Source organism: Mobula birostris, chromosome 6, assembly GCF_030028105.1.
Source record: "Mobula birostris isolate sMobBir1 chromosome 6, sMobBir1.hap1, whole genome shotgun sequence".
Taxonomy (NCBI): Eukaryota; Metazoa; Chordata; class Chondrichthyes; order Myliobatiformes; family Myliobatidae; genus Mobula; species Mobula birostris.
This window is the reverse complement of record NC_092375.1, coordinates 185,758,360-185,771,725: the sequence shown is the minus strand read 5'-3', so window position 1 is coordinate 185,771,725 and position 13,366 is coordinate 185,758,360. Positions and strand designations below refer to the sequence as shown.

The 13,366-nt window shown below is 40.6% G+C and overlaps 1 protein-coding gene across 2 annotated transcripts in view; it reads left to right on the top strand.

Annotated features, from left to right (window-relative positions):
• Nucleotides 1-13,366, top strand: part of LOC140199640 (bile salt export pump-like) — a 92,282-nt gene that overhangs the window by 46,300 nt on the left and 32,616 nt on the right. For both annotated transcript variants that reach the window (XM_072262059.1, XM_072262060.1), the window contains 3 exons: nt 3,216-3,341; nt 6,746-6,949; nt 12,898-13,068. In XM_072262059.1, coding sequence (XP_072118160.1) covers nt 3,216-3,341; nt 6,746-6,949; nt 12,898-13,068 — 501 coding nt within the window. The remainder of the gene's footprint in view (nt 1-3,215; nt 3,342-6,745; nt 6,950-12,897; nt 13,069-13,366) is intronic.

Sequence of the window (13,366 nt, the reverse complement as noted above, 5' to 3'; positions counted from 1 at the left end):
TCACTGCTATCTTAGTACAAAGGTATTGGTAATGGTTATTCAATCAAGTTCAAAGTTCAAAATAAATTAGTTATCAAAGTACATATATGTCACCATATACCCTAATATCCTTTTCTTGAGGGCATTCACAGTAAATATAAGAAACACAACAGAATCAATAAGAGACCGCACCCAACAGGACAGATAAGCAAACAACGTGCAAAAGACAATAAACTGATCAAGTACAAAAATAAATAATAATAAATAAGCAATAAATATCGAGAACATGGGATGAGGAGTCCTTGAAAGAGAGCCTATCAATTGTGGGAACAGGTTAGTGACGAGGATGCTGAAGTTTACCCTTCTGATCCAAGAGTCTGATGGTTGAGGAGTAATAACTACTCCCCATCCCGGTGGTGTGAGCCCTGAGGCTCCTGTACCTTCTTCCTGATGGCAGCAGCGAGAAGAGAGCATGTCCTGGGTGGTGGGGGCTGCTAATGATGGGTGTTGTTTTCCTGCTATAGCACTCTGTGTAGATGTGCTTAATGCTGGGGAGGGCTTTACCTGTGATCTATGTTTGTAGGATTTAACATTCAAGGGCATTGATATTTCCATACCAGACTGTGATGCAGCCAGTCAATATACTCTCCACCACATTGCTACAGAAGTTTATCAAAGTTTTAAATGACATGCCAAATCTTCGCAAACCTCTAAGAAAGTAGAAGTGTTGCTGGGCCTTCTTCAAAATTGCACTTATGTGCTGGACCCAGGAGAGATCGCCTGAAATGATAACACTGAGGAATTTAAAGTTGCTGACCCTCTCTGCCTCTAATGCTCCAATGAGGACCTCTGGTTTTCCCCTCCTGAAGTCAATAGTCATCTCCTTGGTCTTGCTGACTTTGATTGGGAGGCTAAACTATATTTGACACTTGGAATCTGTGCTTGTACATGTTAACCATTATTAATGTAATCCTTGTATCATTATAATCCTCTTTGTATCATTACTATTGTCGTTATGTTTATTAATTTTGAAACTTAGTAAAAAGATTGAAAAAGAAAGGAAATTGCTGAGCCTCTGCAATGATCTTTGCATCATCAATGGGGATGGGAGAGGTTCCGGAGGATTGGAGGGTTGTGGATGTTGTTCCCTTATTCAATAAAGGGAGTAGAGATAGCCCAGGAAATTATAGACCAGTGAGTCTTAATTCAGTGGTTGAAAAGTTGATGGAGAAGATCCTGAGAGGCAGGATTTTTGAACATTTGGAGAGGTATAATATGATTAGGAATAGTCAGCATTGCTTTGGCAAGGGCAGGTCATGCCTTACGAGCCTGATTGAATTTTTTCAGGATGTGATGAAACACATTGATGAAGGTAGAGCAGTAGATGTAGTGTATATGGATTTCATCAAGGCATTTGATAAAGTACCCCATGCAAGGCTTATTGGGAAAGTAAGGAAGCATGGGATCCAAGGGGACATTGCTTTGTGGATCCAGAACTGGGTTGCCCACAGAAGGCAAAGAGTGGTTGTAGACGGGTCATATTCTGCGTGGAGGTCAGTGACCAGTGGTGTGCCTCAGGGATCTGTTCTGGGACCCTTACTCTTTGTGATTTTTATGAATGACCTGGATGAGGAAGTGGAGGGACGGGTTAGTAAGTTTGCTGATGACACAAAGGTTGGGGGTGTTGTGGATAGTGTGGAGGGCTTTCAGAGGTTACAGTGGGACAACGATAGGATGCAAAACTGGGCTGAGAAATGGCAGATGGAGTTCAACCCAGATAAGTGAGAAGTGGTTCATTTTGGTAGGTCAGGTATGATGGCAAAATATAATATTAATGGTAAGGCTCTTGGCAGTATGGAGGATCGGAGGGATCTTGGGGTCCGAGTCCATAGGACGCTCAAAGCAGCTGCGCAGGTTGACTCTGTGGTTAAGAAGGCATACGGTGTATTGGCCTTCATCAACCGTGGAATTGAATTTAGGAGCTGAGAGGTAATGTTGCAGCTATATAGGACCCTGGTCAGACCCCACTTGGAGTACTGTGCTCAGTTCTGATCGCCTCACAATAGGAAGAATGTGGAAACCATAGAAAGGGTGCAGAGGAGATTTACAAGGATGTTGCCTGGATTGGGGAGCATGCCTTATGAGAACAGGTTGAGTGAACTCGGCCTTTTCTCCTTGGAGCGATGGAGGATGAGAGCTGACCTGATAGAGGTGTATAAGATGATGAGAGACATTGATCATATGGATAGTCAGAGGCTTTTTCACAGGGCTGAAATGGCTAACATGAGAGGGCACAGTTTTAAGGTGCTTGGAAGTACAGAGGAGATATCAGGGGTAAGTTTTTTATGCAGAGAGTGGTGAGTGCATGGAATGGGCTGCCGTCAACGGTGGTGGAGGCGGATACGATAGGGTTTTTTAAGCGACTTTTGGATAGGTACATGGAGCTTAGAAAAATAGGGGGCTATGGGTAACCCTAGTAATTTCTAAGATAGGGCCTGTATTGTGCTGTAGGTTTTCTATGTTTCCTTGTTACTAGTTTTAATGGCCCATCATTGAAATGTTCCCACAATCAATGGACTCACTTTCAAGGACTCTTCATGCCGTGTTCTCAGTATTTATTTCTTGCTTGCTTGCTTATATATTTATTTATTTGTTTGTTTGTTTGTTTATTAGTGTTTCTTCTTCTGCATTTGCACAGTTTGTTGTCTTCTGCACTCTATTTGGGTGGCTTTTCATTGATTCAGTTATAGTTACTATTTTATAGATTTGTCTGCCTGCAAGAAATTGAATCTCAGGGTTGTTTATGATGATATATATGTACTTCAATAATAAATTTACTTTAAGCTTGGAACTTTGAATACTGACACAGCTATTAAAAGAGTACTTGGAGAGAACAGGCAACGGGGTAGCCAGTCGTCACATAATCAACATATGGCTAGCCACCACCTACTCATATGGCTTCATGTGATCCTGATAGGGGGTGGGAGGGGGGCTAAGCAGGTGCTACACCTTGCCCAAGGGTGACCTGCAGGCTAGCGGAGGGAAGGAACACCTTACACCTCCTTTGATAGAGATGTACCTCCATCCCACCACCCATTACTTAATTTTTAGAAATGCATAATAAAAACAATTCACAATGTTTGGTTTGTTTCAATAACTGCCTTTCTTTACTCAAATGTATTTTAAGTTGCCTTGCATGGAGCTTTATCTTGTTGTCTCACATTCACATTTCCCAGATTCTCGATCGACTTAGTATGGTTATTAAAGCAGGTGAAACAACAGCATTTGTTGGACCAAGTGGATCTGGTAAAAGCACATCAGTGGAGCTAATTCAGAGATTCTATGATCCCAAACAAGGAATGGTATGTATTCAAATTGCTTCCAAAAATGTAAACAAATTTGATAGAGATAAGGCCTAAAGTTGGATAAGTTACCAGGGCCAGATTGACTACACCCCAGTGTTTTGAAAGAGGTAGCTAAAGAGATTGTAGATATATTAGTAGAGTCAAAGAGAAGTACAGCTTGGAAACAAGCCCATCTAGTCCATGCCGAATCATTTAACTGTCTACTCCCAACGACCTCCACTGGGACCATAGTCCTCCATACCCCTACCATTCATGTACCCATCCAAACTTCTCCTAATCATTGAAATTGAGCTTTCATTGTGATCTTTCAAGAATAACTGATGTCAGAGAGGGGCCCAGAGGACAGGAAAATTGCAAATATGGCAGTGCTGTTTAAGAAGGGAGGAAGGCAAACAACAGGAGATTATAGGTCGGTTAACTTGACCTTGGTGGTTGATCAGATTTTAGAGTCCATGTTGGAATTATATGATAAAGTAGGACAAAATTAACCGTTTCATTGATGAGAGAGTTGGTCTGACAAATCTTTTAGAATTGTTTGAGGTGTCAACAGGTTTGACAAAGGAGAGTTGGGGGATGTTAATTTAATTGGATTTTGTGAAGGCCTTCGATGAAATGCCATACATGAAGCTGATAAGATAAGAGGTGAGCTAATAGTATAGATAGAAGATTGACAGATTGGCAGAATTCAGAGGGTGAACATAAAAGGGCCATTTTCCTGATGAATGCCAGTGACCAGTGGAGTTCTGTAGGGGTCAATGTCGGGACCAGAACCTTCAACTCATACATTAATAATCTGTATGGAAAAACTATGGCATTGTGGCCAAGTTTGCAGATGATACCCAGATAGGTCGGGGTACAAATAGTATCATGGAGGCAGGGAGTCTGCAGAAGGACTTGGACAGGTTGGAGAATGGACAAAGGATTGGCAGATGGAATATGGTGTCGGGATGTGTGGGGTTATGTACAGGAATAATAAATCTGTAAATTATTTTCTAAATGGTAAAGAAATTCAGAAATTAGAGGTGCAAAAGGGCCTTGAAGTCCTAGTTCAGGACGGTTTAATTTGCAGGTGATTCAGTAGTAAAGAAGGCAAATGCAATGTTAACGTGCATTTCAAGAGGGGCAGAGTATAGAAGCAAGGATGTTCTGCTGTGGTTTTATAAGGCACTGGCCAGACTGCATTGGAATACCATGAGCAATTTGCCCGTATCCAAGGGAGGATGTGCTGGTGTTGGGAGAGGGTCTGGAGGAGGTTTACAAGAATGATCCCGGGAATGAAAGGCTTAATATATGATACTGAAAGATGGAGATCTCACTGAAACCTACTGGATACTGAAAGTCCTGGATAGAGTAGATGGGGGAGGATGTATCCATTAGTGGTATAGTTTAGGATCACAGAGCACAGCCTCTGATTAAGAATGTCCCATTAAAACTGTGTTTTTTTTTAAACTAGAGTAATTTCTTCAGCCAGGTGGTGGTGAATCTATGGAATTCATTACCACAGAGGGCTGTGGAAGCCAAGTCATTGGATATAGTCAAGACAGAGATTGAAGGGTTGTTGACTAATCAAAGGGACAAAAGGAGAAGGCAGAACAATGGGGTTGAAATTATCAGCCATGACTGAATGGCAGAACAGACCCGATGGGCTGAATGGCCTAATTCTGCTCCCATATCTTATCGTCTATGGTCTAAATGCCAATGATTCTCTAGCTCTGGTTAAAATGGTAAACTTTATATTTCGGTTAGAGACATATTGTTTCACTTTAAATGAACCACATTATCACTATTTCTGCTAGAGATGGTCACCTATATTCATGCCTGCAGTGTTCAGTAAATTTAGATATTATTTTTTACCTCAGGTTGTTACTATGTTATTGAATTTTGTTTGGGAATTAAGATTGTGTTTGAATTCCCGTATGAAACATGTTAATAAACAAATTTCACCTACTGGTGAATCTATTCCTAACACTGTTCTATTTGCATTTATAGTTTTAAAAAACTCCAACTACAGCTAACTGAGAGCAAAACTTGTCAGAGCTTGTATCACAGAACGTCCAAGTTTTTAAATTTGTTCTCATAAACAAAAGATGAAGGGATTTCTTTTGCATCAAAACCGAAAACTAAACAGTGGACCGGGAGATCTAAGCCAATTATTGAATCCTATGTCAATATTATATTTTTATATATCAAGCAGCCTCACCAGGATAACAGATTAAGATTTTCTAGCAATTTAATTTGTGTTTCACATTTGCAGCCGTCATATATTTACTATAAATTAACAAATAATCTTCAATAAGAGTCCTCCCTAATAAGCAATCTTCTACAGAACTGAACATGGTTTTGTAGGTGTAGTTAATAGTGGTATTTCTATGCCACTCCTACATGGAAGGAGTTCACATACTGTACAAGCAGGGTTGTCAATAAAGTTCAGTGAGTATCTTGCGTGCTGACACCCTGGTGTGCTCTGCACTCTCCCTCAACAGCAAACTCAACAGCTTTGTCATAAAAACTTTAATAAAGATGACAATACTAAGGGAGTACTACTTTGTAGAAATTGAGGCCTTGCTACCTGCTCAGTTAAATGCAAAAGATCCTTTCCCACCTTTCACAAAAAAAGATGGAAATGTTTGGGTGATATTCTTCTCAGTAACAGCAACAGAATATCAATACTTAGCTGCCATTTATCTCAATACCGTGGAGAATTTTCTGCACAGAAATTGCTCAATACACTTAGTATATTAATCACAATAACTTTAAAGTAAATTAATTCTCTATACTTTAAAAAATAAACTAACTGCTATGAAATCCATTTGGTTGCACCATAGTCGTCAGTTGTCTTGTAGAAATGTATTATTTCTTTGGGAAGAAGCAATAGTTAAACTATCTGAGAAGAGAAAGATGTCTATCTTATTTTGATAAGAACATAAATTAATTGTGCACTTATTAAAAAATTTATATTTAACATTTTGTGTTTGTGATTCAATTTAAACCATCTCATATTCAACACAGACTATTCTGAAAATAATGTATAATATTTTATATATTGCATTTGAAATATCTCTATTGCAATGAGGTAATATTTTAATATAAGATCTTTCTATTTCATTCATGACAAAGTTATTTCAAACACTGAAATCTAGTACTAAATCAGAAATAATATCTCTATTGCAATAAGGTAATATTTTAATATAAGATCTTTCTATTTCATTCATGACAAAATTATTTCAAATGCTGAAATCTAGTACTAATTCAGATTACTGGAAGACTCCTACAGGTATGCTGCATCTGTAAATTACACACTTCGCCTCTACTGATGTTGCTTGACCTGTTGAGTTCTTCCAGCGTTCTGTTTCTCTATTCTGAATAATTATTTATTGTATCTGTTATATATTTTTTTGCAGATCACTCTGGATGGTCATGACATCCGCTCTTTAAATATTCAGTGGCTGCGTTCTTTGATTGGGATTGTTGAACAGGAGCCTGTCTTGTTTGCCACCACCATTGAGGAGAATATTCGATATGGTCGTGACAATGTGACAAAGGATGAGATTATCAGAGCAGCCAAGGAAGCCAATGCTTATAATTTCATTATGGATCTGCCAGAGGTACCACTTACCATTTTGTTGTGTAACAAAAGTAGGTGTAATCCCCAACAGCAAGATACCTCTATGGAACAGGCTCCCAGACAAAGCAATTAAACCTGCCTTAATTAACTTCTGTAAGAATCTTACACCTACAATGAAAGGCTATTTTAAATTGGGTGTTGTGTAATAACCTAGATTTTATTAAGGAGCTTAACGTAAAGGAACCTTTAGGAGGCTGTGATCATAATATGATTGAATTCATACTGCATTTGGAGAGGTAGAAGCATAACTCACATAGGTAGTAATCTCGGGATTACTGCCTGTGCTACGCAACGGTGGGAGTAGGAATGCAATGTGGTGGAGGATAAATGCGTGGCTGAGGGATTGGAGCAGGGGGCAGGGATTCAAGTTTTTGGATCATTGGGACCTCTTTTGGCGCAGGTGTGACCTCTACAAAAAGGACGGGTTACACTTGAATCCTAGGGGGACCAATATCCTGGCGGGGAGATTTGCGAGAGCTACTGAGGTGACTTTAAACTAGAATGGTTGCGGGGTGGGAATCAAATTAAAGTGACTAGGAGAGAGGAGGTTAGTTCACAACGGGGGATGGGAACAAGTGCAGAGAGACAGAGGGGTGTAAAATGAGGGTAGAAGCAAAAAGTAGTAAGGTGAAAAGTAAAAGTGGCAGGCTGGCAAATCCAGGGCAAAAATCAAAAAGGGCCACTTTTCGACATAATTGTATAAGGGCCAAGAGTGTTGTAAAAGCAAGCCTGCAGGCTTTGTGTGTCAATGCAAGGAGCATTCGTAATAAGGTGGATGAATTAAAAGTGCAGATTGTTATTAATGAATATGATATAGTTGGGATCACAGAGACATGGCTCCAGGGTGACCAAGGATGGGAGCTCAACATTCAGGGATATTCAATATTCAGGAGGGATAGACATGAAAGAAAAGGAGGTGGGGTAGCATTGCTGGTTAGAGAGGAGATTAACACAATAGAAAGGAAGGACATTAGCCGGGAAGATATGGAATCGATATGGGTAGAGCTGCATAACACTAAGGGGCAGAAAACGCTGGTGGGAGTTGTGTACAGGCCACCTAACAGTAGTAGTGAGGTTGGGGATGGCATTAAACAGGAAATTAGAAATGCGTGTAATAAAGGAACAGCAGTTATAATGGGTGACTTCAATCTACATATAGATTGGGTGAACCAAATTGGTAAGGGTGCTGAGGAAGAGGATTTCTTGGAATGTATGTGGGATGGTTTTTTGAACCAACATGTCAAGGAACCAACTAGAGAGCAGGCAATTCTAGATTGGGTATTGAACAATGAGGAAGGGTTAATTAGCAATCTTATCGTGAGAGGCCCCTTGGGTAAGATTGACCATAATATGGTGGAATTCTTCATTAAGATGGAGAGTGATATAGTTAATTCAGAAACAAAGGTCCTGAACTTAAAGAAGGGTAACTTTGAAGGTATGAGACGTGAATTAGCTAAGGTAGACTGGCAAATGATACTTAAAGGGTTGACGGTGGATATGCAATGGCAAGCATTTAAAGATCACATGGATGAACTACAACAATTGTTCATCCCAGTTTGGCAAAAGAATAAATCAGGAAGGTAGTGCACCCGTGGCTGACAAGGGAAATTAGGGATAGTATCAATTCCAAAGAAGAAACATACAAATTAGCCAGAAAAAGCGGCTCACCTGAGGACTGGGAGAAATTCAGAGCCCAGCAGAGGAGGATAAAGGGCTTAATTAGGAAAGGGGAAAGAGATTATGAGAGAAAACTGGCAGGGAACATAAAAACTGACTGTAAAAGCTTTTATAGATATGTGAAAAGAAAAAGATTGGTTAAGACAAATGTAGGTCCCTTACAGACAGAAACAGGTGAATTGATTATGGGGAACAAGGACACAGCAGACCAATTGAATAACTACTTTGGTCGTGTCTTCACTAAGGAGGACATAAATAATCTTCTGGAAATAGTGTGGGACAGAGGGTCTAGTGAGATGGAGGAACTGAGGGAAATACATGTTAGTAGGGATGTGGTGTTAGGTAAATTGAAGGGAATAAAGGCAGATAAATCCCCAGGGCCAGATGATCTACATCCTAGAGTGCTTAAGGAAGTAGCCCAAGAAATAGTGGATGCATTAGTGATAATTTTTCAAAACTCTTTAGATTCTGGACTAGTTCCTGAGGATTGGAAGGTGGCTAATGTAACCCCGCTTTTTAAAAAAGGAGGGAGAGAGAAACCGGGGAATTATAGACCGGTTAGCCTAGCATCAGTGGTGGGGAAAATGTTAGAGTCAGTTATCAAAGATGTGATAACAGCACATTTGGAAAGCAGTGAGATCATCGGACAAAGTCAGCATGGATTTGTGAAAGGAAAATCATGTCTGATGAGTCTCATAGAATTTTTTGAGGATGTAACTAGTAGAGTGGATAGGGGAGAACCAGTGGATGTGGTATATTTGGATTTTCAAAAGGCTTTTGACAAGGTCCCACACAGGAGATTAGTGTGCAAACCTAAAGCACACGGTATTGGGGGTATGGTATTGATGTGGATAGAGAATTCATTGGCAGACAGGAAGCAAAGAGTGGGAATAAACGGGACCTTTTCAGAATGGCAGGCAGTGACTAGTCGGGTATCGCGAGGCTCAGTACTGGGACCCCAGTTGTTTACAATATATATTAATGACTTAGACGAGGGAATTAAATGCAGCATCGCCAAGTTTGCAGATGACACGAAGCTGGGCGGCAGTGTTAGCTGTGAGGAGGGTGATAAGAGGATGCAGGATGATTTGGATAGGTTGGGTGAGTGGCCAAATTCATGGCAGATGCAATTTAATGTGGATAAATGTGAGGTTATCCACTTTGGTGGCAAAAACAGGAAAACAGATTATTATCTGAATGGTGGCCGATTAGGAAAAGGGGAGGTGCAAAAAGACCTGTGTGTCATTATACACCAGTCATTGAAAGTGGGCATGCAGGTACAACAGGCGGTGAAAAAGGCGAATGGTATGCTGGCATTTATAGCGAGAGGATTCGAGTACAGGAGCAGGGAGGTACTACTGCAGTTGTACAAAGCCTTGGTGGGACCACACCTGGAGTATTGTGTGCAGTTTTGGTCCCCTAATCTGAGGAAAGATATTCCTGCCGTAGAGGGAGTACAGAGAAGGTTCACCAGATTGATTCCTGGGATGGCAGGACTTTCATATGATGAAAGACTGGATCGACTAGGCTTGTACTCTCTGGAATTTAGAAGATTAAGGGGGGATCTGATTGAAACGTATAAGATCCTAAAGGGATTGGACAGGCTAGATGCAGGAAAATTGTTCCCGATGTTGGGGAAGTCCAGAACGAGGGGTCACAGTTTAAGGATAAAGGGGAAGCCTTTTAGGACCGAGATGAGGAAAAACTTCTTCACACAGAGAGTGGTGAATCTGTGGAATTCTCTGCCACAGGAAACAGTTGAGGCCAGTTCATTGGCTATATTTAAGAGGGAGTTAGATATGGCCCTTGCGGCTAAAGGGATCAGGGGGTACGGAAAGAAGGCAGGTACAGGGTTCTGAATTGGATGATCAGCCATGATCATACTGAATGGCGGTGCAGGCTCGAAGGGCTGAATGGCCTACTCCTGCACCTATTTTCTATGTTTCTATGTATCACAATTGAATAAAAAGAATTACAAAGGCATGAGAGAGGAGCTTGCCAGGTGGATTGGAGGAGGATACTGGCGGGGATGATGGCAGAGCAGAGATGGCTGAAGTTTCTGGGAATAGTTCACAAGGCACAGGATAGATATGTCCCACAGAGGAAGAAGTTCTCAAATGAAAGGGGTAGGCAACTGTGGCTGACAAAGGAAGTTAAGGTTTGCATAAGAGTGAAGGAAAGGGCATATAAGGTAGCAAAAGTGAGTGGGAAGTTGAATGATTGGGAAGCTTTTAAAATCCAACAAAATTCGACTATAAAAGCTATAAGAAGGGAAAAGATGAAATATAAGGGCAAGCTAGCCGATGATATAAAGCAGGATACAAAAGATTATTTCAGTTATATAAAGAATAAAAGGGAGGTGAAAGTTAATATTGGACCACTGGAAAATGATGCTGGTGAGGTAGTACTGGGGGACAAAAAAATGGTAAATGAACTAAATGGGTACTTTGCATCTGTCTTCACTGTGAAAGACACTAGCAGTGTACCAGGAGTCCGTGAGTGTCAGGGAGCAGGAGTGCGTGCCATTGCTATTACAAAGGAAAAAGTGTTAGGCAAACTCAGAGGTCTTAAGGTGGTTGAGTCACCTGAACCAGATGGACTGCATCCCTAAAAGAGTTTGCTGAAGAGATAATAGAAGCATTGGTCATGATCTTTCAAGAAGCACTTAATTCTGGCATGGTCCCGGAGGACTGGAAGATTGCAAATGTCACTCCACTCTTTAAGAAGGGAGGAAGGCAAAAGGAAGTAAATTATAGGCCGTTTAGCCTAACCTTAGTGGCTGGGAAAGTGTTGGAGTCTATTATTAAGGATGAGGTCTCGAGGTACTTGAAGACAAATGATAAAATAAGTCAAAGTCAGCATGGTTTCTGTAAAGGGAAATCTTGCCTGACTAATCTGCTAGAGTTCTTCAAGGAAGTAACCAACAGGGTGGACAAAGTAGAGGCAGTGGATGTTATTTACTTGGGTTTTCAGAAGGCAATTGATAAGATGCCACACATGAGGCTGCTTAAGAAGATAAAATCCTATAGCATTAGAGGAAAGATACTGGCATGGATAGAGGAATGCAGGCAGTGAGTGGGAATAAAAATGACCATTTCTATTTGGCTTCCAGTGACTAGGGGTGTTCCTTAGTGGTCAGTATTGGGACCGTTACTTTTCACATTGTTTGTTAGTGATTTGCATAATGGAATTGGTGGCTTTGTGACAAAGGTTTGTGGATGATACAAAGATACGTGGAGGGGTAGGTAGTGCTGAGGAAGCATTGTGATTACTGCAGGACTTAGAGAAATTGGAAGAATGGGCAAAGGCATTTCAGCAAGGCATCTCTTAAGGTACCCCATCCAAGGCTTATTCAGAAAGTAAGGAGGCATGGGATCCGAGGGGACATTGCTTTGTGGATCCAGAACTGGCTTGCCCACAGAAGGCAAAGAGTGGTTGTAGACGGGTCATATTCTGCATAGAGGTCAGTGGCCAGTGGTGTGACTCAGAGATCTGTTCTGGGACCCTTACTCTTCGTGATTTTTATAAATAACCTGGATGAGGAAGTGGAGGAATGGGTTAGTAAATTTGCTGATGACACAAAGTTTGGGGGTGTTGTGGATTGTGTGGAGGGCTGTCAGAGGTTACAGCGGGACATTGATGGAATGCAAAACTGGGCTGAGAAGTGGCAGATGGAGTTCAACCCAGATAAGTGTGAAGTGGTTCATCTTGGTAGGTCAAATATGATGGCAGAATATAGTATTAATGGTAAGACACTTGGCAGTGTGGAGGATCAGAGGGATCTTGGGGTCCGAGTCCATAGGACTCTCAAAGCTGTTACAGTGACAATGCAAATACATTGAAGCTCCAAAATGTTTCAAAGTAGTGGTACATTGATTATTTAGAAAATTTATGGATTATATTCATTAGTACATAATACAGATATTTCACAATAATATTAACATAAATTTCAAAATTATATTAGCATAATTTCAAAGTTATATTAGCATTACATAAAAGAAAACTCCAGCTACATACCAGCAAAGGCTATGTGTGCAGGAGTATTTCAGTTACTGCGTGGCCATGCACCCACACAGCTTAGAAGGAACAGTGTTTCCCAAATTTCCTTTCTAAGCATTTTATTCTTAGAAATTACAATATTTAGTTTCTCTAGATGTTGCACCATACGGTAGAATTTCAAAGACATTATGCTTCACAGTTGTCCTTGGTAATATGAACAACTCATGTTTGCTTATCCATAATTTTTCTCAGAAATTTAACACCCTTGTAGGAGAAGGCGGAGGGCAAATGAGCGGAGGTCAAAAACAACGTATTGCCATTGCTCGAGCTCTCGTGAGAAATCCCAAAATTCTGCTGCTGGATATGGCAACATCTGCATTGGACAATGAGAGTGAGGCAATCGTTCAAATGGCACTTGATAAGGTTTGTTTAATTGGAAAATTACATTTATCAATTGACCTATAGCACTAAGAAATGGCAATCATTGATATTTCGTTCATCTTTACAATTTCCCTGGATTCTCAGCTCTTGTGATTCTGGTGTTTGGTGCATTCTGACCCACTTTATTTTTTCTGTTCTTTTTGACTCCCTGCCCAAGATTTATCTTCCTAACCTCATCTGCCTCAATGCATATTACTTTCCTTTGTCCATCTCTTGATTTGATATCCTTTTTTTAAACCTTTGGGAAGAGCCTTATCATATGTCTCTACGGTGATCTCTT